The 27,239-nt window shown below is 34.2% G+C and overlaps 1 protein-coding gene and 2 long non-coding RNA genes across 5 annotated transcripts in view; 2 read left to right on the plus strand and 1 right to left on the minus strand.

Moving 5' to 3' along the window:
* The first annotated feature begins 985 nt into the window (after window positions 1-985).
* On the plus strand, window positions 986-6,212 carry LOC102684613 (iroquois-class homeodomain protein irx-1). The gene is made up of 4 exons (XM_015357600.2): window positions 986-1,453; window positions 3,233-4,241; window positions 4,827-4,899; window positions 5,825-6,212. The coding sequence occupies exons 1-4, from the start codon at window positions 1,208-1,210 to the stop codon at window positions 5,880-5,882; spliced, it is 1,386 nt and encodes a 461-aa protein (XP_015213086.1). The 5' UTR covers window positions 986-1,207; the 3' UTR covers window positions 5,883-6,212.
* Window positions 6,213-8,827: 2,615 nt separating this feature from the next.
* Window positions 8,828-19,618, plus strand: LOC107078641 (uncharacterized). Its single transcript, XR_001479591.1, has 3 exons — window positions 8,828-8,866; window positions 15,786-15,879; window positions 19,159-19,618. It is a non-coding gene; the product is annotated as an uncharacterized lncRNA (long non-coding RNA).
* The window catches only part of LOC107078640 (uncharacterized), a 45,903-nt gene continuing 36,511 nt past the window's right edge, over window positions 17,848-27,239 (minus strand). For 2 of the 3 annotated variants that reach the window (XR_011190654.1, XR_011190653.1), the window contains 2 exons: window positions 18,659-18,698; window positions 17,848-18,170 (listed from right to left, as the gene is read on the minus strand). This is a non-coding gene — a long non-coding RNA (uncharacterized lncRNA). Of the gene's footprint in view, window positions 18,171-18,658; window positions 18,748-27,239 lie in introns of those variants that run through there. The other variant, XR_001479590.2, reaches the window with a different exon arrangement.

Raw genomic sequence — 27,239 nt, forward strand, 5'->3', positions numbered from 1 at the left:
AGCTACAATCTAAAAAAAAACTTAGCTCAAGTTACACACCGATACTTAAAACTGCAGTTTCTATCTTACCCTTTTTCTTACATTTAAAGTTACGGCAAGTCACATTCGTATTTACTGAGGTTTCTCACGCTCACACACCAACAAAAAAGTAATTCCAAACAACGTGGACATGGAAATGTAGTTTGATCCCTCCGTCGCACCCCCCTCCCCTTAATAAAAAAAAAGTGAATATTAAAAAATGCAAAACGTTTGCATACTAAAACGTAAATACTAGGCCCTCAGAACAAGTGAATTTTAAAAGCATTTACACTCTTCCTTATGTCACACACGCAGATACTTAAGACTACTTATAGAGTTCAATTTGCAGAGTAAAAAGAAAATGAGATATTGTTTTACAACTAGGCTGATCGTTTGTTTAAAAAGCCCTTAGTTTTACCATTGCGAAAGTATACCCCATTACGTACAAATACAAAAGCAGCAGCAATAATAATAATAAAAAAGAATAATAGTGAAGGTGCTGCTGATGATAACGACGTACAGTACCTGAATAACACAGGTCTAGGCCTGCACAATGTCTAGTAATTACCGTATTTCTAAAGACATTTCCGCAGAATGGGGTCATTTTAATTTTAAAGATCCATGCTAACAACATTTTCTTTTAAAACACAAATTGTTAAAATGAGTGAGACAACTTCACAGATATTTTCTTTTTGTCCTTCTATTTCTTAAAACAGGAATAATTAAAAGGAGGCGCAGCACGGCTATCAAGTTTATTGCTCCAATGTTGGACAGCTGTAAAATCGTGTAGACAGGTTGTCATACAACAGTGAGGGCTTCGGTGAATAGAATCTAATGCTAAACATTTAACATACAATACACCAAACACACAAAAAGTGGCCCCAGCCAATGCTTTAACCACATGCTCCAAACTAGGAGGGGCTTGCAGCTCAAGTGGGATGCCAATCAAGGCATCAACTTCAAATTGTATCTGAGAGATCAGCCCAAGACCTAGGGGCAGACACATCAGTTGGAGCTCAATTGTTGATCTGATCACATCCAGGGGACTTGCGGCAAAAGAAAGGCTGAGATTTGAGAAGAACATCATCTGTTTTTCCTTCTCGTTTTTGTGCTTGTACTCTTTCAGCTTGACTTTGTGAGATTTCTGTTGTTTTCTACGGTGACTTTGCTTAAAGATCCGGTATAGGAGATGTCTTTTCCCCAACTGGGTTACCCTCAGTATTTAAGTGCCACCCAAGCGGTGTATGGAGGCGATCGGCCGGGAGTTCTGGCTGCCTCTGCCCGAGGAGGAAGCACCGATATCGGTGCAAATCCGACAGCCACAGCAGCAGCAGTCACATCGGTGTTGGGCATGTACGCAAACCCTTACGCAGCCCATAACTACAGCGCTTTCCTGCCTTACACCAGTGCCGACTTGGCTCTCTTCTCTCAGATGGTAAGTTGCTGTTTGAATTCTAATATTTGAAATATTAGTATATAAAATAAAGAACTGTGTAGCCTGGCAAAATTCTACACAATAATTTACTTTAAAGATAGTGTTTAAAACTGCGGTCCAGAACTGCAAAACTGGAAGGGAATGTGAGGAACTAACGAGTGAAAAGGAAGAATGAATTCGGGGATAGAAAGCATAGAATAGAGCTGAAATGGGATTTACGTGAGAAGTTTACTTCAAACCGTTGGTTTATATATATAATTTTCCAGTCTATTCTAACAAAATTATTAATGGAATGTAACTATTTCACACATTTTATTAAAAGTACCGGTAAAAAAGTTTCATTTCTGAAGTACAAGGAATCCGTGTTTGTGTGTGAATTAGTCATTATTTAAGAGCTCTTGTGGAAACGTAAAACTATACATTGAAAACCATAATAAAAGTTTGAAAAGACGGTCGAAGGTTTCATGTTATATATGAAATAAAGTCCAAGTAAAAATATATGTTTGAAAATAAATTATATCACGAAAATTTGACATACGAATGTAAATTTCCATTTTAAAAATAATTTGAAATAATGGTCATTTCTGGCCTATAGATGTATGTCGGGGATTGAGCACGCAAAATAAACTGAGATTAATTATATTTAAAATGGTTGTATACACACACTGTCTCCTTTCTAAAGAAATCAGAGCTTTCCATTAAAGACACCACAAAAGTGTAGACTGAATGCATGAAAAGCATTTTTTTTTATTGTTTTCAGAAGATGTTCTGGGTAATTTATTATCATTGTCATTTAACATTATTTTAATCAACACGTCTCAAGTTTAGGAATGGTTAATGTGTTGACATTTTATTAGTGGCAATATTATTGAAACAATCATTTTGGTTGTGCTCTTATGGAAAGCTGTAACAAAATTGTTTTCTAATCTGTTCATTGGAATCTCCTTGTTTCAACCCTTAATGTTCCATAAAAATCCTTTCGATTTATTTTAGCACAATCGCTTTTTATTTTGTTCTTTTCTTTTCGATCTGAAAAAAAATGACTATTCATACATAAAGTTTTTTTGGCGAATGTTATGATGAACGTTTTGTTAAAATAAAAAAACGGAAGTGAATGAAAAATAATGTGTTTCAAAAACCTGAAAATGTTAATGATGAGGCCTAATTAGGTGGTTAAAAAGATAAATGTTATTTGGTGGGGGGACCTAATTGGTTACATTCAATTTAATGTGCTTTATAACAGACGGCTAAAATATTGATTGCGTCTTAGAAAAACAGTGGAAACTTTTTGTTTAAAAAATCATCACAATTCTGGATTTTTTTTCTAAAACATGAATGTTATGTAGTATAGATTTATACGGGAGGCAAGAGTCATACAAGTTAATGAGTTATCCTCTAGGATAAAATAACATTTTTTCGCTAATTATTTTAACTTTAGCAGTATACTGATATTACAAGCTTTTAACTTTCAATAATTCAAACGTTTTAAAAATATTAAACAAAAACTACACCCTACTTTGCACACATTTGAATTTCTTTTACCTGTTTCCGCGGTATAAGAGATACCGACATGAATTTATATAAGAAACAAAGTTTTTTTTTTTTAATGACAGCCGGCATAGGTGAAATTTACAATTACTCTGATGGCACCCGAAGTTAAAATATATATTTATTATGAACTTATAATGAAGGGTTTTAAATATTGATTTTCCAATCTATGTACTTCTTTGATTATAAGTGAAGGCTAACTAAAATAATTTGTTTTTCTTCTTGCTATAGGGTTCACAATATGAACTGAAAGATAATCCAGGTGTTCACCCAGCCAGTTTTGCTGCACACACTTCTCCAGCTTTTTACCCTTATGGACAGTTCCAGTATGGAGACCCTGCCAGACCAAAAAATGCCACCAGGGAGAGCACAAGCACTCTCAAGGCCTGGCTTAATGAACACAGGAAAAATCCTTACCCAACCAAAGGAGAGAAGATCATGTTGGCCATTATAACAAAGATGACCTTGACCCAAGTCTCAACCTGGTTTGCTAATGCCAGGAGGAGGCTCAAGAAGGAGAACAAGGTCACCTGGGGTACAAGGAGCAAAGATGATGAAGATGGCAACATATTTGGCAGTGATAATGAAGGTGACGCTGAGAAGAATGAAGATGATGAAGAGATTGACTTGGAGAGCATAGATATTGACAAGATTGATGAGAATGATGGGGATCAAAGCAATGAGGAAGACGAGGAGAAATTAGAAACCAGAGAGAGAAGAGAAATAGACAGCATGGAGAAAAGACGAGCATTGACTCTTCAAGCGCATGAAGGTTTTGACAAATCAAAAGACACAATCTCTACAGGCAAAGACCCATCAGAAAGCAATAACACAAGAGTTCTTTCCCCTGGCGGGCAGAGTAATTTACAGCTGCCAGCAAACAATAAACCCAAGATATGGTCCTTAGCAGAAACTGCTACTACTCCTGATAGCGCTCAGAAACCCACGTCACCCTCTGCCCCAGTCAGTCACGCATCACCCCAAATACAGCACCCAGCGTTTCTTCCAAGCCATGGACTATACACGTGCCAGATTGGAAAGTTCCACAATTGGACAAATGGTGCTTTCCTCAGCCAGAATTCCCTGTTAAACGTGAGGTCTTTTTTGGGAGTAAATCAACATCACCATCACCATAATCACTCCCTCCATGCACAGCAGCAGCAGTCCTCTGTAGTTGCTTCATCCGTCGTAGCGCTGAACAGTGAGAAGTCTTCAGAGAGTCTCAGTCCTAAACACATAGGTACATTTTCTGTTTTTTATTCTACATAAAGAATTTCAAATATCAAACAAAAATAGATGAAAGCATAATTTACATTAGATGATGTGATGATGGTTGAAATCGCTGTTTTACTTGTACATTAAAATGAAAGTAGAGGCTAAATTCAAGAAAAAATAGAGAAGTAAAACGAAAGAGAAATAAAACAACGATTCGGCTATGGGGCATTCTTCAGGTGTGTAAGAAGGCTGCCACAGCCGAAACCCTGTTATTTTCTTACAGTATATCTGTTTACCTTTTAATGTGGGATTAACCTTGTTTCTTTGCTGATTGCAAACTAACGCACCTACTGTATCCCCTTCAAATCAATTAAACAAAAAAGCGCAAAATTAACTCACTTTAATTCAATGTTTATTTTCAATTTGCCCAGAACTAAAAATCTGTTATATCGAGTGAATTTATTTACTGTTGGGTACATTTCTTTGTATTAAACCTAGAAAAATATTCTGGAGTGTAGTTTTTATTAGTTCTATATGAAGCTCAGCCTGAGCGCAAAACTACAATGTCAGTTTTGCATTGTTCTAATATGTTTCTGCTTATTTATTTTAGAACGGGAAAACGTTCAAAGGACCGAATCTCCCACACAGCCGTTGAAGTCCTCCTTTCAGCCAGTACACGACAGGTAAAAAACTAAGTTTCAAACTGTACTTAATTTACCGTTAAACTTTCCTTTTTACATATTTGCACCCTATAGACACAGGAGGTCTCAAAATTATTTGAAACAAGTTGCAGGATTGAACGTTTATGTATACGCGAGGCACAGCTGTACAGAAAATTATTGTTTGTGTAGTGGTAGCAGATTAACCTCTAAGGCTGTTTCCATCACACATACATCCTTTGCATCATAGCGACTCCTACTGGGATGGGGTGGGTTAAAATTAAATCGTCCAGGATAAAAAAGGACAAAACCCGTTCCAGATTAAAATGTAATGTAGCATTTTTAATGATGCGTATGATCCACGTTTATTTGCCTTCCTTTAACAATGACTATACAGTACCTTGACTCACTAATGTAAGGCCTTGTGGAAGCATAAATGTTTGCAAATCTTGAGATAAAAAGAAAATAAAAATCCCAAGGGACTAGTTTAGTAAAATGTTTATTTCTTTAGGTATAAGAAAGTTTCGGCCTTCTTTCTGGGATTTGCCACATTCAAATGATCCATATTGTTTTTGGGGGTGGTGGTGGCTTATTATAGGAAGAAAAAAATATTTTCACGCTTACAGTGATAAATATGCATTTATTCTGAAAATAAACGGCATAGTTAAAAATTACTTTAGCATTAATAATTGCTTATATTTGTCATCATCATCTGTAGCTGTAATTTAGACTTACAAAATAGAGGTCAAAATGGTATTAGACAAGCTATTACCAACTCAGCATCTGATGATCATTCTTATTCGAATCGATTTCAAAGTTTATTTATTGCGAAAAGTGAACTATTCTTATTATTACTCTCGTTGTTTATCTGAAACATTATATCTTGCTCATGAATGGGAACGTTGCGAATGCTTCCTTTTATACTTACGATTGATGTTTTGTTCTTCAGTCCCAGGAATCAACAAGAGGCAACACAGCGAGTCTTAACAGCTCTGTCTTCAGCCTGATCAAGAATTTATTGGTTGAAAAAAAAAACGGACTTAAAAAACAGTAAAGGACTCACAAAATGAAGTTTTCTTCCTTCACGTAGCATTCAGCCGAGCAGAAAATGGAATCAATTTGATTAAACTTGTGGATGGATTTTCCTTTTCATCGTATCATTACCACACACTTTGTCTTATACATTTTCCTGAACATTTGGTATTTTGTCTTTTCAGTGTTTGTGTTTTACTTTCTGTAAATACGGTGATCTAAATTTGTAAATAGCGTGTCAACAGAATTTGTCCAAATCATATATTTTGTCTAATAAAATAAATGAAATTATAGAGACATTTAAAGGTTCGTCTTTTTTGCTTTTTACGGCATACATGGAAAGTAAGTTGGAACTTGCATTAAGAAGCTATAAAAAGTCAAAGGGAATAAATCTGTATTTAAAAATAGGCTGTAGTAAATATTGAAATGAAAAGATAAACTAGCATTTTTATTATGATTATTACACATTTAGTGTTACTGTACTGTATTTTAATTATCTCGTGTACGGCATTTTAACATATACTCATCAACGTAATAAACCTTAATGCTAAATAAAACGTAATGTTGTTTACAAAATGGAAGAAAAAGGTTTGTGTTGAAATTAGCAGAACAAAAAAATGCTTACGTTTTTATAAGATTTACAATATTTTAACACCTTCTCTATTCTATCCACCCGAAATAACGCAACATTAAATGCTTATCGTTGAGATCCCTCAATTTAATCAAACGGTTCTTTGTACAAAATAATTGATTTCTCGTGTCTTACATAACACACAGAAAGACACTTTAATTTAAAAAAATACAATTTTAAAAGTGACTGGAGTACCGGGAGTATTCTTTATTTTACCCCCAGTGTTAAATGAATCCACTATAGATGCATTGAGGTGCTAATAAGAGGCCAGATGGTTGTTGGTGACAGAAAATGGACAGAAGCAGCTGGGAAAGCCATTAAGAAATAATGTGGGGACGCCTTATCCAAACAAAATCAAATCCTAGAATTAGCTCTTGTCGGAAACAAACACTAGATTTTCAAATAAAATATTAATAGCGAAAGACGTGATGGGGTACAGTATTGATTAGTTCAGGGCGCTGGGACTTTCCTGAAAAAAGAAACTCATTTTTTTATAACTAAACTCTTTGTATTTTAGGATAAGCTGAAGAACTTAGCTACAAAATACTACATTTACTAATCATTTCGTCATAATAATCATTTTTATCATCATCAGTTTTTTTTTACCCTCACTGCTTTTGTTACCTACTACAATATGCGGTAATAGCACCATTACAATTTTTAAATTGACTTTTTACAGTGTAACTTAAAACTTGCTTATTTTATACATAACGTCAAAGGACTTTGGGATATTAAAACACTCAAGTATTTCCAATACGGTTTAATTTAAATGAGGGAAGGTATTCATTCAGTCTTGCATTTTCATAAATGTGAATAACATATTATTTTATTCACATTTTTATACATTTGTATTAAAAGATGATTATGTTTTCCTATGTAATAGAAGCATACAATTCCTAAGTCAATAGTATTCCTTGAATCAAAGGATTATAGCGACCTCTGCAGGAATCCATATGCACTACTTTACAAAGTACAATCCTTACAGTAGTTTTGTTTCACAAATACAAGTAAATACTGTTAAGCTAAAATGTTTTCTGAAAAATACTCCGCCAGGGGTTTTGGGTTATGTCAGTGCTCTCACGATTTTCCGTGCAAGTTTTTCAGAAAGTTTCACTTCGAAGGAGTCTCAAACCAGAAAGATTAGAGGCACACGGCACAGACTATAGGCAGGCTCGACATAGTTAAGCTATAGACATAAATTTGCAATAATTGTCTAATTCGCAAGAAAAATCAAATAAAAGGGATGTTACACAATCTTTCCCTATATTTAAATATCGGGGTTAATATAGGTCTTATAATTTTAAGGCAAGGTTTACAATTAGTGTACACGTGCACTTCAGCGGCATAAATATGCTATTCATACATTAAACAACTCGTAAAGTTCATGCAACTGGCCAAGTGTAATAATATTTGGGAAATTATACACAGCAGCTTTCTTACAGCAGTTACGTGGACGCTGTTTGAGAAGGATGAAAAGTGACAATGTAAAAAATAATTTACAGTTCTAAGACATCGGGATTAAATAAAAGGCAAAAAATACATTTTATGTCTTAATTTCAAATCCCACAAAATGCTAAACAGATTTACGATCTTTGATATAATTGGGTTATAACAACGGGTAAAACATTCCTATGCTTTTCGTTAAAAAAAACATTTAAAATAAGGCTGAATTTGACGTAGGCCTACATTTTACCCTCTATAAATGTAATTACTTATAGACTCTCTTTTAATAATCACACGATTGACAAATGTATAAATATAAGTGTTGTGTTGTTATGTTTAGGCTACTACAAGGTTTATCATATACTTCAGATCTGAAATACACATTTCTGCTATTATTTCTATACTATACCAATACGATTGTATCATGTTACACAGTAAAGTGTTTTATGCAGATTTAATTTCAATCGTAATTCGAATTCGAATATATATATAGCTACAGTATGTTGGTATTTGTCCCTTCCATCGCACAAAATAACTTAATATGATGTGGGAATATAATTTGCTCCAATCGTAAAATAATCTTAATTTACACATTTTAAACATTTATTTTTTTCTTTTAGACCTAAAACAAAATTATTCATCTTCTATGCCAATATGATAAAAAGTGAAAAGATACTGTTTAATTTACTGTCAGTATGTAATATTGTGATACTCCAGCAACAATGTCTGAAACATCGTTATGACATTTAGCGGGGAGAGCTAAATATTTGAGATTGTTTTGGTTGAATTTACATTCTTAGCTCAGTTTGGCAGTTATTTTCCTGCTTTCTCGAATACAAACATCACTGACATTCTGGAGGTCTAGTGGAAAATGAAGCCAGGCAGGTAAGCTTCTTACATTGTCCCAACACCTATGCTTATTAAGTTTCTCGGTATGCTCTCATGCACAGATTATTTCCTTAGCACGAGTTAATTACTAAAATGTACATCTATCCGCAGTAAAACTGAAGAATACGTTTTCATTTCGCACTGACACAGATTAATGCAATATGCACCTTGGATCAGTGTATCATCACATTGTATGAATCATACCATATAAAGTTTCAATTGTCCTTGTAAATGACTCTTTGGGAGAAAAAAAAAGTCCCCGTAGCCATGGTTTAACGTTAAACAGACTCATACTTAAACAGCTGATGACTGATTATTAATAAAGAAACAGCCTCTATTAGTTTAAATACGCGGGATTCTGTTAAGAGACAAAAGCGGGTTGTATCCCTGAAATCAATGCAGGTGTACAAATTGCATTTCTTTTCCTCGCTATTTAAAAATCGTATTTTCCCATGAGCATGTGTGTCTCAAATAAAATAACCTCCTGGTGTCACATTTATTTCTTTTGTAGCGAACCAGCGTGAGGTTAGTTGAGGCTTTAGCTGGAGGCCATAATATTGTGATTCCCTAATATATACAAAATTATTCATTTAGCAGTGGATGTACAGTGAATTGTCTAATGAGTAATAAACAGGGTTGGAACCTATAATTAGGCTGTCACTTCTAGCAATATTCCCATATAGCCTGAGGGGCCGATATGGAAAGAAAAAGAAGGAACTGACATAAAGAAAAAAAGCAACCGTGACACAAATGATAGAAAAAGACCTAAAAAGCCGAATTAAATGCAGAAGAGGGGAAACTAAATTCTAGAACAAGAAAAATATTGATGAATCGCTATACAGAGTCTATGTTTATGCACGCTTGCATGCATATACATTTGCGTGCCGTAACTTGAGTATGGTTTTGTATGCACGTGCGAAATTCGCTGCTTTCCTTTGTGAAATACATTTCATCCAATGATTTTTAAATTGTTATATTTTTGATGCCCATTGTCAGAACAATATAGCGTAAAAGAGAATATATATATATCATATTAACTAATTTAATATGTTTCAAAAGAAATTGCCATAAAACTATAATCGTTCGTGTAAGTAGCCTTTTTCAAGACGCATATTACTTAGGAATGCATACTGTATATCCATACGCGTTCCATATAGTTTAGGATCGTAAATTCGCTATTCTAAGAGCGCTAATTTAAATAAATTGCTTTTACTTATTTAATAGTATCATATTTGTGACATGTTTACATACTGTATAACTAGAATTAGGAAAGATTTTAAGTTTTTAAATCTTAATGTTGAAAACACAACAGCACATGAAAGTAAACGATCTAATGGATTATGCTGTGATTCTTCTCTGTTTATTAAACATAAAGTAGTAATTCGAAACAAGAGATGTCAAATCGAGCACACGAATGTACATTATACAAATATAGGAGTTCTGGTTGATCTGTGGACAGTTAAAAGTTTTGTCAAGGGTTGCTGGCCTCACACAACACAATGTCTTATATGATTAGGCAAGTGGTGATTTTCCAATACTGCTTACAACTCAGTCACAATACTGCAATCCATTTATTTTGTTGGAGAATTGCACCAAAGACTGTGATGGCCACTGAGGTAAGTTTATCACTGTCTCGTGCTGTTGGCAGAGGCAGAACATTCACACACCCTCTGCCCTGCTACACAAATGTTTTTTTTTCTTTTTTTTAGGCTACTGTGTTACTTTTGAAGTTGCCGCTGGTATCTCTGATTCAGTAATCCATTTATCTAGTTTCGTGAGTGCATTGGCTGAATACCTACACAATAGCCCAGCCCAGCTGGGAACAACAAGTCAGGGAGTCCAGTAGTCACACCCAGGATTGCTTGACATCACGTTCAGCTCACTATTTTGCTACTTCTTGTTTCGAAGCACAATGGTCTGAATAGAATGGATGCCTTGGTCACAGTCCTTTCTTTAAAGGAGCACTGGGTTGCTCTAAAACATACGACAAGAAGCAGCTCAACTGTTATGGAAGAACTGTCATGGCTCTTACAAAAACAGAAACCAAAAACATGGCAAAAAGTGACATGTTGACTTGGTCTAGAACCCTGATGATCAAAATCAGAATAGGAAGAGCAAATGAGGTAAATATTCTGTCTGACACATGGGTTAAATTTACATTTACCACTAAAACAACACATTTTAATAATTCATAATAATTCACATGTTCTCCAAATTCTGGAAACATAAAAGAAAAGAATCATAACCTAACACATAAAACATTGCTACAATAATGTGTAAAATTAATTTACTGTCAACACGAATTCTAAAAATCAGTTATTCATTTGCTTAAGCAATTACACATTTAGTAATTCATCTGTATTACTAAAATATTTGTTTAGCCAAAGTGTTTGCTTTTTAATAATTCTTTTCATTTACCCCTGGTCAAAAAATATTTTTGCTCTACAATTGGTAACACAAAGTGTTTTTTCTCCTTATTTTGTTTGTTTTTACTATGTATCTCACTATCTTTATGTGTAACATTTCACACATTAGAACAATACATTAAATTATCCAAATTCTTTTATAAGTTTTACATCGAGAAATAATCCTAGTTTTCCTAAATAGTAATATTACTTTTCATATATGAGACTATCTCGAGTGCAAAGAAAACAAATGGTATATTACCCAGAAGTTCCTGCACGTTTCAGAGAAACTCCTCAGGTTGTTGCTCCTGTTTTTAAATTGTTACAATAGAATAAATATCATGCTTTCATTAATTAAATCGTGGATATGGGGTTTCTTGGAGATTTGATTGGATGTATATGTATTGTGCCCAGTTTCCTCTCTGTAATTATGACACTCAAAAATCTTTTTAAAATAAGCAAGGTTAAAAAACAATTTTATTAGTAGAAAAGATGTAAGCATTATATATACATTACTGTTGTTTTCATCTCAGGACTAATTTCATAACATAAAATTGTCATAGGTTTTGTAATTTACAGAAATAATTGAAAGAATCACAGTGATTAAAAATAATCAGTTTCATATACAGATAGGTAGACACTTATGGGAACAGATGATTGGAATGCAGACATTTTTTCAAAGTACACTAACACAATGTTATTGAGAGTCCTATTGAATATGAAAGTACTGTATTGTAAAATCATACTGAAAGCTGGTAGCAGATAACAGAGCATTATTTTACCCTCATTATGTGAAGCCATTATCTTGTGCAATGTTTAATAAATAGCAGGCTGCAAGTTGGGAGCCTATCTTCTTTATGAAAATTTCCACTGTGTCAGATAATAAAATCTGACTTTCCTCTTCTTTTTCTGATGTGATGCCATTGTGGTTTTGGGATTATTCCAGTAGGCTGTACAAAGGGAAGTGAAGGCATCTGAAGTGTCATTCTACAGCTGTGGCTGAGTAACAGAATTTCCATTTTGAGGATGCTCCCAGCACATGTGTGCAGCAGAAGGTGGTATCAAATGAGCTGCTCTTCCTCGGTCCTACACGATATTTTTCACCACTGTGGTGAATCTCGCTGAGTCCCATGAACCGATAAAACAACAGCCCCTGTTGGAGTTTATTAATATTTGCAGAGGATTTGGAAGGTCGAGGCTAAATGTCAGCAGATGCCTGGGCAGTGCAATAGGGAATAATTATATAAAAAACCCTTTTCCCAGCAGTTCAGCTGCTTAACATCTTTATTAATCTTAGGCAAGCACTGCACTAAGATTCAGCTCTTTTTAGTCAAAGCAAAGATGCAAGGATTTTTTTCATTATCATTTAAGTTACCAGTTATCTGTATTGGAAAGTATGTGTGCTTTGACATATTTTGACATTTTATTGGCCTGCTCTCCAGCAGATGTTAGTTACCTTAAGGGCTGTAGTGTGTGAATTATCACCAAACCGTTGGAATCTGCACTTGCTTGGATATGTCACCCTGACCAAATAAAAGATTTAGCAACTGATTTCAGAATATTACTTTTAGCTAAACACAAACTACACTCAAATATAAAATTTTGCTTCTCTAATATATTTGTCTTTATTTAAATGTTTTTGTGGATAGAGCATTTACAGTTTATTTATGCATTCTGAAAACTGATAAGCTTGAAGCTTCTACATTAACAATCACTAGTTACAACTATTTCAATTAGATACATTTTCCACCTGCCTAACTGCATAGATGAAATGAACATATTTTGCTATTTATATTGAATGTTTTTTCTGTGATTCTCTTGCTGGCAGTTTGTCACCAAGTCAAATCCTTTTTTATTAACATTTAAAACAGTAACAGATTGAAATACTGCTTAAGACATGAATAGCAATCCAAAGAAAATAGAAGTACTTAATTTATTTATCATTCTTGGTCATTCTTGTATGAAATTACATTTTTATACAATTCTGTAAAGCAGACAATAGTTCAATATGTGTTACAAAAATGACAGAATGACTTGCTAGAAAATTAAATGCTTTGTGCTTAAATTACTAATGTGTATATGCCACATTCCAAAATAAATAAATTTTTTACTGTATTATGGGCTATTATTTCTCTATACAAAATGACTAAAATACATTGGTCATTGAACAAAATTAATCAACATGTTTTCATAAACAATAGGTTTAAACATAGAATCTATTTTTCTTGTTTTACTGTATGCCTTCATGTCTTCCTTTTATGAGGTGCCTTTTTTGCAGCCAATCAAAATAATGGACAAAGCTATATTAAAAGTATCACCGACTAGCATCTAGCTGAAGAACATAGTGAGCCTGAGAACCACTATATTCCTATCTTAAGACAGAAGCTTAAAAGACTGAAAATGAGAGCTGTACAAAACTTAATTTAAATTATTTTACCTGACAAAACATTAATGTATGCTTTGTACGCTGTATTTTATGACTGTAATTGCAACTGCACACATGATAGAATAAATGGTAGATAATGCTTGCAAAAAATAAAATATCCCAGTAAAAAAAAAATAGAATGCTGTTTTCAGTGGAAACATTCAAAGTATTTAAGTATACATATAGTACAATTTGCTAGTAATGGCACTTCTTAATAATAAAGTTGCAGCATAAAAACACGCTTTACATTAAAATCATGAATATGGGATGTGGACAGATTATCCAATGATTATACTACCAGCGGTACAGGCTGATTTTAAGATGAACTGTTGTATTCATCTTGACATTGCTCAACAGATTAGCAAGAAAGAGTATAATATGTTACTTTGAGTTTTAGACACTTTGTATTTCATATATACCATTCAAACAAAATGCAAATTAGAGAGTTTATAAACTGGCTTGTTGTGCCACATTGTAATGATTTATCAGTATTGACCTTTTATGTCCCTAAGAGGTCACCATGATTGCTAATAAACTCAAATGGCCTAATTTATGTCTTGATTATTACAGATTAAGTATTTCAATGTAGCCTTAATTGTCAAATTGTATCTTAAAAAATTCTGTTTTCCAATCCACTACATTAATATCAAAATGCATAATGTCAGTACTGAGGTCTCATCAATATATTAAAATATTTCATTAGTATAATGCACTAGTAGGGCCATTTTTAGAATAGCGTGTACAATTGTGGTCACCACATTATAGAAAATATAGTTTTACTCTAGACTCTGTCCAAAGAAATATAACCAGATGCATTCCAGGACTTGGAATATCCAACGCTGACATAACTGCACCTTTTTTTCTGTCTTGAACAGAGAAGGCTACAATGGTACCTGATGCCAATATTCACAATCCTCAAAGGCATTGACAAAGTCAATGCAGTGGAGTTTGATAGAATCAGCAGTGGAACACAAACCAGAGGACACAAATGAAAACTATGTAGAACAGCACTTAAAACTGAGAACAGGAGACACTTCTTTATGCCAAGTGTAGGAGTATGAAACAAGCTATCGAGCAGCGTTGTTGAAGCCAACACCTTGGCTTCCTTCACAAAACAGCTGGGTGCGATCCTTGGATCAAGTAGATACAAATTACCAAACAAGCTAGACGAGATGAATGGCCTCCTCTCATCCATTCGTATGCTCTTATATTCAAGGAAAAAGTTTTTATTCATGTAATGTATGTCACAATAATCCAAAACTAACGAGAAGTAATGACCTGAAATGTATTTTAGAACATTATCCTGACACCTATAATCACCTGGGCTACTTTGACAATAATTATTTTTATGATGTCTTTATAAAATTAATTTGACAGAAGATTATTTTTTAATTTGGCATAATAAATTATTTAATTTATACCATATTGGTAACCAATTTGTAACAAAGATTGTATAATTTTTCCTCTGAACCACACCTTCCACTTTGCATTCATACTGTGAGATCCATATTGATTACAACAAAGTTAGATCACAGATATTCAAAGAGTGATGCGATTCTTCCTGACACAAAGTCCAGGTCTCAGGAACCTCTGCTGCGTGGTAGAGAACCCCATCCAGTCTCAGTGATATTGGGACAATTTTGTACTGAACATAATTGTCTAGAAACTAGAAACTGGAGGTTATTGAATAACAGGGCCCAAGATGCACTCCAAGTATACAGTATTTGACATTCCATGGTTTAGAACTCAGAGTGTCTCTACAAATGTCTGACAACTGACCACATTTCATGTCATAACCTTCAGTAATAATGTCCTCAAAACATGTCTTCCACCAGCTACTCCTTTCAAGCAAATATTAAAGGCTGTGATGCAGATATCATCAGTTTGAGCCTGTGTCATGTCACTTCCCAGCTGTGACCTAGATTCCCCAAGCAGAAGTACACAATTTGCAGTTGGGATTAGTTGACCATCACTGGCTCTGCTGTGGGTGAAACAGTGACCCCTGTGACTTCCCAGGCACCTGCAGGCTGTTTGTTATGTCCGTGAGATGTGATGCCTATCCAATCATTGTTAACTCTCCTATCAGGTGCTGTGGGACTTACATAGTCTGAACAAATGAATGGATTGAGGAGTGTGCAGCTGAAAGAAACATGTCTCCCCTCCCTCATTCTCCCCATGCGGTACAGTAATCATTGCTGTGAACATAGAGATAAAGAAACAATCCCTAATTAGAGAGGATTTTATATAATGCACAATTACTGAATGGGTCAAAATAAAATGAACAATAGATTTTAAAAATATTTAAAAAAAGACAGAAGACTAATATCACTATACTGCAAAAACTGTAAAATACTCTGAATAACTGTTTTTAATTTAACATTTAATCTAATTAGATTTTAGTGTTTGCTACACTTGAAACCAAATTATAAAATGGGTTTTGTCAAGAGACATTATTGGCTTAATCCTACATTTTGTTCTGTAATACAGCATATGCATGATTTAGACTTACAGTATAAGGGAAGAATTCATACATTTTAAAAGACTAAACATTTGTGGTAACTAGTTAAATATATTGTCTTAAAACATTATGTAATATAAAAAATATACTCTTGTACATTAAAAGTATTTATATTTATGAACACTTAAAGTATACAGTAGTTCCTTATTTTTAGTAAGTTGTCAAAAACACAACTATAACATACACATTAAACATCTTTGCAACATTTGTTTTTTTTTTGCTTACTAGAAGAAAGAATAAACTTGTGATTGTGCCAGCAGCAATCTGTATCAGTTTGTGAATTTAGCAAAAAGTTGTTTATCAAAATATTGTGATTGTCAGAACTTGTGATCATGTCTGTTACATTAACTCCATATGGTTATTTAAATAGTGTTTAATGTACATCATGAGTGACGATTGATCTGAATACCAATGAGTGGTTTTGTGCCTGTTCATGGAAAAGTGAACCCTAACCTTTAAATAAGCAATATTTTTATTCAAGAACAGTTCTTGAAACAGTTCAACACCATGTACATTAAATTAAGTATTAAATAATATAGACATACATTCATTTTCACTCTCAAGATTTGATGAATTTCTTAAGTAAAATTAGCAATAATTGTTGCTGTGGAGTTCAAAGAAATGTATAGGCTATTCCTATGTTTATCACTTTACCATACATTGTGCACAAATGATATGTCTTAGAAATCACAATTATGACCTCCTGATATAGACTGAAATTTAAATTTAATTTTAGATTTGGTTTTGCATTATTCTTACAAAAGCCAAAGAGGAAAAAACGTTAAAGAAACTGCGTGAAGAACTCTATATTTTTTATACAAAGCGTTTCCAGTATTGAGACCATCTGAAAAATCCAGGAACAAAGCATACTTCTGTGGCTAATCATGTTCACATCAAAGTTTAAAATACATATTCCAATCTCAAGGAAATGCCATCACGTCTTGCTATAATCTGGAAGACACATCTGCCACCAATATTGTCCAGCATGTGGTCAGCTCCATCTTCTGCTTTCATCTCTTCACCAAAAGCAGAAATTCAGTCATTTTGTTTGACACATATTGCCAGGTTCAGTTCAGCCATGAAGCTAGACAGGAACTATGCATGTCTTAGGAGTAAACCTATTAATATCTAATATGTAAGTCTTTAAATGGCCATTGACAGTAGTCTTTGTATATAAATACTGAATTATAAGACAATTAAAAGAACACTAAAATACAGCTTATAATACTGTTTTTCCTAAGTTTATAAATTTCCACTATACTATATATACATGGAGTATATACAGTACTATATAAACAGAAGATGAATACTTCTACTCAACTGCAGAAAATAAACATATTTAGAGAATAAATATGAGCTCCATCTTTGCAAATTATTTGTTCTGCATTTTAATGTGATGATCTTCCTTTGCTATTTTAGTTTTCTGGGCTTTGTGCAGCAAGAAATTAAAATAGGCTGACAATAAGATAATGATATTAACACAGATATCAGTATACAGACACCACATTGAAATTACCTTTGTATGAGAGAACTGGATTTGCAAATAAGGGTATTGTTCCATGTGATTTTTTTTCTTATAAAGTATACAGTATGTTGCCCATGAATATATTGCTCTTTAAAAGCAGTATAATCATTTTTAACATGTTTAAGCTTTAATAAGCATGTCAATCCAGGCACAGCTTGCATGTACCTCCTTTCCAGAGATTTGCGCCAGAAGTCAGTAGGCCACTGCAATGAAATCTGTGTACAGTGCCTTGCCTTTTAACTAAGATTAGTACAGTTCTGATGTGCCGCATCCTTTAAAATATGTATCAAAGCTGTTGAAATGCCAGCAGTTGGTATGTGGTAAGCAGGGGACCAGAGGATTGGACGATGAAGTTATCCTAACTTCCAAGTACCCAGCAGGCTACTTCAGCCTGTTGTTTGCTGGCCCATCATTGCAATCAGTAGTTCCTAACACAAAAAAAGGAGAAAAAATGTTATCTGCAGTTTCTGTGCAAGGTCTGGCACATTGATTGCTTGCTCTCCATCTCTTCTCAGGAAACACTGCTGAGAAAATCTTTATGAACTCCTGGGTCTATCGGCACTGGTTAAAAACCTGCCAGTTTAACAGCTGCGTAGAGCTCGGCCCTGGATAAAACACTTGGAAGTGTATAAGTTACACCATAGGGTGAGACTTTATGAGGCTTCCTGAGTGGAAGCTGCTGCTGAGGGTGTTAATTGGCAGCTTCTGATGTGTGATATACCTGCCCTTCATAATCCAGCACAGACATCTTAAGAAGAAAAAAAGGTTTGTACAGAACCAGCCTCTGGAATCACTTGATGGCTGACCTTTATGACTTTGTAAAAAAAGCCTTTCCAATCGCCTATCAATTCAAATGGAAGCAGGCACAACCAGCTTCTTTTCCCCAAGAGGCTACATAACATAGCCGAAAGCTTACCTCTATAGTCTGTGATTTAGTGACCTGTCCACATTGCTCCCTGGCAAAAAGCAAACAAAGGCAGCAGTTAAGTAACCTTGAAGTTTGCTTTTGTTCCTGAAAGTATAAAGAGTTATTGGAAATACACTGTGATGTCACAATTGAATTGTACGAATGCCAAATATAGCACTACATAAAAAAAGAGGGAAATGTCAGTAAAATGAGAAATACTTCTAGGTTAATTTAAACTAAGTACATAAATATTAGGAACCTGTTCACTTTTACATTCAAATCTTTATTCCTCATTGCAAAAAAATGTGAAAGACAGAACCTAGTAAGATTATCAAACTAATTAATAACAGTAAAAATATTTACTAGTGTGCCATTCCAAATATCTATAATAAATGTCTAAGAAATCTTCAGTAGTTAAGTTCTTTTAGAACAATTTATTTTAGGATTTAACAGTTGGGCAGCTCTGCCAAGTATTATTTCTTTATTTATTTCCTTCTTTCTCTGTGCAGTTCCTCAGATGATCCTACACCTCACCCTTATAAAGCAGATGACCGATTACTCCTACAATGATCCAGCTGTTACAGATTATAACAAAGGAGATGAATGTACACAAGTCACCATATAATAATTAGTCAAATAAAACAAGTCAGAGGATACTAATTAATCAATTAAGCCAAGATAGCAGCTAGATAAATGTAATAGTTTGAACATATACATACATGTGGCAATTAATACAACACAAACATCAAAGAATGTGTATTTATCTTTCTGACCAATCCACATGTTCCACAGTACTCCTCTGCAGTATAACAATCTCCTGGACAACTTTAAAGGAAGACATACTTTATTAGATTAGATAAAAAGAAGGTTTGAAATGTTGTAAAATGCTTTTACTTACAATTTATTTCTATATAGTGACAAAATTATTCAAAAAATAATGTTGAGCTGTATCCATATCCCATAACTGAGGTAAATAAGTCTACATTTGCTCATTTTATTCTTAACTGAATAAATTGGCTATTGATTTAAAATGTTTATTGTTATTCATAAGAAAGTAAAGGCTGTACTAAAAGGCAATTTACAGAAGCAATCTTTAGTGATGGACTTGCCAAATATACTTGAAGGTAAGACCACGCATCTTTCAGCAGGTTTCAAGAGTTTCCTTTGTTTTCTTTTGTTTTTATTTGAACCATTTATACAGTATATTGGGCAATTGGAAAACATGACAAGTATTTGCACTTTCAGTGATTTCAGTAGTTTGGTTCTAATGATGGAACAAGCTGTAAAATATAAAAGAATAGTATATTTCATATTTTGGTTTTAATTTACCTGGATGGAGAAATGACAGTGTTGGTTGAAGATTAGCACTGTCATATCCCCCCAAAAATATTCCCCAAAACACTGCTACAGATTTTGAACACTGAGCTAAGAGTGAATCAGTCCGGTTGCAGTTTCATAAGAACCGAGCAGAACATGAATATAGCATGGAATGAAGGAGAAGTGCATATGATGTTTGATTGAGTTAATTTGGATGTACAATAGAGAAGAAGCACATATTAGTAATATTTTGCATATGATGCAGGCTTGAGCTTGTTTGAGTGGATTTGGAAATGTCGTGTTTTGGAGGTGAATGAGAAACATGTGTGATGCAGGTGACAGAATGCAAGACAGAGAACAGGTGGCAGCTAGCAACAATATTTGCAGCAGCTAGTTTCAGACTGGACTGTGGTGGGCAGTGGACGATGCTGTAGCAACCCTAAAGAATAGCCTGACACAGTAGGAAAAAAGATACTGTTTGCTGAACTTTGCTAGATGGAATGAATGAGAACATTTTTGTGGTGGAATGCCTAAAAGAATAAGCTTATCATGTGACTGGAAGCTTTGGGAGTGGGAGGAGTTGAGGGCTAACACCACATCAGTTGGAAACCAACGGAGGTGTGGGGCTAAAGAAGAGGAGGGACCATTGATGTAGTAACCTGGGGCATGGAACTAGGGATGGCGTGATTTGTACACAGTGAGGTGTGAATTTGATGCAGACTGGTGCTATGTACTTGCACCTGCAATAAAGAGTGGGAGTTTGCAGCTGGGGGCTTCTGCAAGAACAAAAAAAAGGAATCGGGAGCCAGCCAAAAAGAAGGTTGGGACATAAGTGGGCTGGATGCTCGACCAGAAAAATAATGAAATATCAGTTAAGGAGGAAAAGGGTAGTTAGTAGGATTAGGAGGAGATAAAACATAAAAGAAAAAGGAGACAAAACTGCCCAGTTGTTAGGCATTTCTGGAAACTTTTACAACATAAAGAAAAATGTATACTGCATGGCAGTAGCAGAGTTGTTTGGTATTGTTGGAGGGCTGTGGCTAAAGTGGTGAGAAAGTGACTCTGGTCGTGGCTTGTGGGAGACAAATGCAATGAAATTAAGATTCCATCCATACCAAGTGCAAACTGGGTCTATCTGGGATGAAATGCAAAGTCCTAGAAAAGATGACATAGCACAGTGCTACTGTATGTTCAGCCAAGAATTTTACCATTAATTGTGCAACACTATCCTATTTGATTATTATATTCTGAGAGACAGTGAAACAATTCTAGAACATTTTAGAATTCATCATCCCTTTTAGCACTCTTTGAAAAAAGTATGAATGATAAACAAATGTGACAAAGCATGTGTGAGAAGAAATATTTGCAGGAATTTTCAAGAGCCAAGTTGAATGAATGCATCCATGAAAGGAACAAGTTTCACCACTTTTTAATCTCACTGAAGTGATGACATACCACAGAGCAAGGTAATTTGCTATCAGGAATGTCACAGCATGAAGTTATTAGGGGATACAAGATCCATCCACTCTCAATCACTAGACTCCAGCAGCACTATCAGGTGACAGGAAACATGATCAACCCAGGCGATGGCTTCTTGTGATGACATAATAACAGGATCATCACATTCTGACCAACCAACCAAAGTATTACTCTTTACAGCTAGAGAGTCCAAGAATACTGAGAATAACAAATGTGTCATAATCCTGAATACAGCAATAAGGACTCTGTAATGTTAAGACTAATCTTCACAAGGTAACAAGTGTTTTGTTTGAATCAGCATGGATGGCAATCCCTGGTTCTCTGTCTTACTTGCACACAATTAAAGAAAAATCACAACAAATTCATTGTTACATATAAATGACATTTTTCCTGTGTGAAGTGCGTAGTTAGTACCCTCATACCTGCATAGGTACCCGCATAGGGTCCTAACTACGCACTTCAAATATATATATATATATTATAACTAACATATTTTTTCTTTATCATTGAATCCAATGAATATAACAAAAGATTGAAAATAAATGAAAAGGGAGTCTTCACATTTATCATGACGTAAGAGAGATGAGAAATTCCTTTAAGTATGTACCTCTCCTCTCTATACGTTGGGACAGACTGCATGGCCATTAGGTTAAAAAGAGTACAGACTAATAACAGATGAAAGCTTAATGAATTACAATAAAGCTATACTTTGTAACAATACACATACCTTAAATATTGAACACAAATGTTAAAATAATCACAATTACAATTATAATTAAAAAGTATATACATTAAAATGAGAAAACATACTGTAATATTAGGGTATCTGTGTCAACATGTAAAGATGTACATTTGGAGCTCAGGTTGATCCATAGCCCAAACACACTGTGTAGAATCAGGGATGACATCAGCCAGTTGTCAGAAGAGATTCCCTAAGCAGAAGTGCAAACCTAGTTGAGCACTTTAAGGGTTGGGTAAATTCAGATTGACAGGGTGTTCCTAGTTTATGTGATCTTGTGGAGTTATCTGCTAGCAAAAACCTAATGTTGGCACAAAAGCCTACATTTTAGAAGCTAGCCATTGTTACAGCAAAATCAAGAATCATGGGTAAACTTGACTTGATATTGAAATTCTGTAAAAACTGTAAAGACAGTTATAAAAATGAGAGGAGAACATTCTGTTTACACGCAAATGGATTTCTTCATGATCAACAGTAAAACTTGATCCAGAGGAGAGAAGAAGAAACTAAGGGGAAGTGCAGTAAGTCAGGAACAAGCTACCCAGCCATGGGTTTGAAGTTGATACCTTGGTTTCCTAAGAAAAATGTCTAGATGGGATTCCTGGGATTCATCACCTGTCAGCAGCCAAACTAACAAGATGGACTTTACTTATTTTTTTCATATAAGGACTAACATTATTAAATCTTTATTTAAAAAATCACTAAATTTCCTTTTATCACATTGGTATTCACAAATATAATGGAATATTTATTATATTTAATATTTATTCCTCCTGCACGCATTTAGAAAACACATTTGGAAAAAGAATGTATGCTGTTGTAGAATTCTTTGTACAGCCTAACAAAGTCCAACACTTATCTCATGTGTGAAACAGAGAAAAAAAAGAGAATATGCTTACCATGAGGTAGCCAGATGTGACCCTGAAAACCACAGTCTACAAAAAAAGACAAATACAATCCAGCACCTTCTCCATGTCTCCCATATCCCCACAAAACACTTGTAAATATTTGTAATACAAAAGCCCCTGTAGAGATGTTTATCAGAATTGACTACTGAGAAGAAAATGAAAACATCTACAGATACATGCAATCAACAGACACAACATGATTAGCACAGACATATTTTATATATTATATCTTAATTAATCACAAAAATAGTAATCTTGGCTTAAATCAGTGTAATCACTTTTTCATAGAAGAAGTAAGAAGTTTTATTTTTAGATAAAAACATGGTTTATTCCTGGGCTGAAACACTTTTTTAATTTTATATACAGTACACCCACATCTGTATACAGTGCCTTGCAAAAGTATTCACCACCCTGCAATGTTTCCACATTTTGTTGATGTCTAAATTTGTACTCATGACACTTTCAAATGTTGTATTTTATTTATATTTTACTTTATATTTAGAATATAAATATACAAAGCCTATTCCAAACTGATAAAGCTAAAAGTTGCTGATAGTATGTAAAAACATTATATTTTAAAAGAAAATTAGAATACATATTTAACCCTTTTGCTTTGGCAATCCTAAATCATTTCAGATGAAACAGAACAGTTTGAAATGTCTAAAAATTAGTGTAACAGTTTGTCAGTATGGGTATAAAAGTAATTTAATCTAAAATTCAGAGTAAATACATCTGTCTCTGAAAGGTACTGTACCTTGGATACACTGACTTTCAAGATACAACAGGCTGGCCTTCCGAACTGAGCAACCAGGCAAACAGGGAACTGGTTAGGGATGCTGCTGTGAAGCCAGCAGTAACTTTGAAAGACAAAGTCTATGTCTTAGATGAAACTACAAAGTTCTATATCTAAGATGGGTCTCACAGTTCAAACATCAACAGTATCTTGGTCCCTACACAAAGCTTGGCTGTATGAGCCAGTGGTAAGAAAGGAGCTAGTACTGAAAAAGACTCATGTTAAATCTCATAAGAGATGCACTGCAAACATGTGGCAGAAGGTTTTGTGGTTAGACAGGACAGAAATTGAACATTTTGGTCTAAATGCAATGCGCTACATCTGGGGCAAGCCAAACAAAGCACATCAACCAGTCATCACCATCCCAACTGTCAAGCATGGTAGTGGCAGCAAAATGTTAAGGGGATGCTTATTATCAGCAGGTGCAGGGAAACGTGTCAGGAATGAGTTAAGAAGATGCAAAGTACAGGCAAATCCTAGTGCAAAACCTCCATGTGTTACCCAAGAATCTAAATGTGGTTAAACAATTCACACTTCAGCAGAATAATAACCTTTAGCACAAAACCAAAGCTGAATTATAGTGGCCTGACTAGAGGAGCGTGAATGTTCTTCAGTTGCCCAGTAAAATACTGACTTGAATCCAATAGAAAGTTTATGGCCAGCCTTCACAATTGCAGTCATCATCTATCTCCAATGAAATGATCAGAATTAAAGTAATTTTGCTAGGACGGGTGGGAAAGCTACACTATCCCACTGTGTAGAGCTGGTAGAAACCAATCCAATAATACTGACAGCCTTAATTTGACAGCATTAATGCTGCCAAAGTTCAACCAAATATTGAATTAGGGCCTGAATACTTACTCTACAGTGCATTTCTCTTTGTGTCCTGTATTTTCTTAGTAGATTCTGTTGACATTCAGCAAACATCATGTATAAAAGTGTTTGGTTTGATCATTACGGTTTTGAATTACAGAAAGGTCATTTGAAAAAAAAAGATTACTTGTAATTAATTAAAATGTAATCTTTTTGTCAGAGTGAATACTTTTGCAAGACACTGCATGCATTAAGGTATATGCTTTCATACTGTGCTTCTTCTCTTTAGTACATATTCATGCGGTACTTTTATGACCACTCCTTGAATATGGTCTATAGTTTTAATATCTCCAACGTAAGGATTTTCTATTTTCTATATTCACCAACTTGGTTTCAGTGTATGTTTCTTTTCCTGGTGCATTAATAGTATAACTAAAAAGCTATTAGTTTATCAGCTACTCTATCTTAGTTTACATGCATGAAAATAAATCATTTTGGCACACTATGTTGGTGTTTCCTTCACAGCAGTTTATAAACTGTATCCTACTATCTGACAATAATATCAGAAAATTATACAGATATATTATACAAACATACAGATGTAGATTCACAGACCAAATTATCTGTGCATTTGAAAAATGAGTAAAAACACAATTGAAATATTTTCTTTATAATCCTCTTGTGCTATTTTCTGTAACACTTGTGTAGAAATACATACAGTATTTAAGATTCACATTTAGAACACAACAAGAATATATTGTACAATATGTATAAAATGAAAACAAGTTCATTATTATTTGTTTATTACCCATGTTTTAACCAGCCAGACACATTTGTCTGGAAGCATACAGTTAATCATTATAATGCATTTTTATCCTTAGATTCTGTGGAGAAAACAATGCAAGCATCCAAATTATTGTTGTATACAGTAAATTGTATATTCCAGTGAAGCATCACCAACACCACAGACACAGAACGTGAACCTTTCCTGGTTAAAACTACAAAAGAGATCTCTTGTATCATATTTAGTACAGATGCTAGGAAAACTGAAAAAATCACTGAAAAGGTTTGAACTGTTCATATAGACAACATTTTTCCATTGGTTTTGTTTAAACATATTGTTTATACAATTTTCAGTTTATTATTTGTCTCTTGTGACATTGAATTTATTTTTACTTCCTATCTGCCTCAAAATTAATTATCCCTTTCCCATAAACATGACTGGATAGTGTTGGATTTAAATGAACATGTTAGGGTTCTATCACTTGCACCATGTAAGGTCTGCCTGGAGACTATTTCCCAAAGGCAGTTCCCAAAGGAACAAAACTGAAAACACTAACTACATACACTAGTCTCTATAAAAAGGTCTTTTATTGAAACTCGTCCATCTTCCAACCTCATACACATCTGAAATAAGAAACGTTACGGATTTTTCTTTTACTTTAAATCTACAGTAGTTTTATAATCATGTTTTCCCTTCAGTTACATACTGGTACTGTAAATCATCACAACGATTTAGGTGAACCCTGGTTTGGTTGCTTAATTACTGTTTTCTGAAAACATAAAACAGATACGTTATAGACATTCAAATAATGTAATTGTCTGCAAACTGCCAGCTGTTATTTGATTACATTTCCTGAAACTTACTAACTAACCCTCACCTTAGAAATATTTTAAATCAGTCTTCTTTATGATAAACTGGATTTTTTCAAAACTTTGTAAAACCATTTGGAAAAGGGAGATATACAGTACTAAAAGTACCCAACATGTATTAAATTTTAGTTTGTTATATAGAATTGACCTCCTGTGGCACTGCTCATAAAGAGTAGAGGTGTTACCCTGGTGTCATTGTTAAATTCCATTTTTAGCTTACACAATCTGACCTACATAATTTCCCACCATTTAATTCAAATGGTGAAATAAATTCTCACTTCCCTACATAGCTGATCATATTCACTAGTCTGTACCTTTTCTTATTTAAAATTCTTTTTGTAAAAAGATTTTCAGGATTTTTCATTCTGGCAGTTATTTTTTGGAACATTCAACATCTTCAGTCATCTCTAACATTCGTAATAGAAATGTTACATTTTCTTTTTATTTATAATAAACACTGTGAAACTGTGTAAAGCTTGTGGATGTGAAACACTGCCTTAATGGTGAAGGTCCAAAAATGGAAATATGTTCTTCTACATAAGCTGAAAAATGTTTCTGTACACATCATAATTCATTCTGCTGCCATCACTGGTTACATCATTAACACAACTGAGTGTGTCAGATCCACAGGTGCCCATGCATAACAATACCACCACCATAACCCTATCTCCACAATGTTTTTCCATCCTCTGAAAATTGGAGCCATTTACTAGCATGAGGGTTATAGATCCTGGCTTTAGGTCCTTTACCATAACAATTTAACTCTGCTATCTACAGTAACTGTTTCAAGTAACATTTTTCTTATTTCACAATAGTTTGCTCTTGACTCTCTTTGAACTCTTACATATTTTTCAATAATATTAGTCTACTAAGGAGCATTTTTTAAGG

This window comes from Lepisosteus oculatus, chromosome 10 (assembly GCF_040954835.1).
Source record: "Lepisosteus oculatus isolate fLepOcu1 chromosome 10, fLepOcu1.hap2, whole genome shotgun sequence".
Taxonomy (NCBI): Eukaryota; Metazoa; Chordata; class Actinopteri; order Semionotiformes; family Lepisosteidae; genus Lepisosteus; species Lepisosteus oculatus.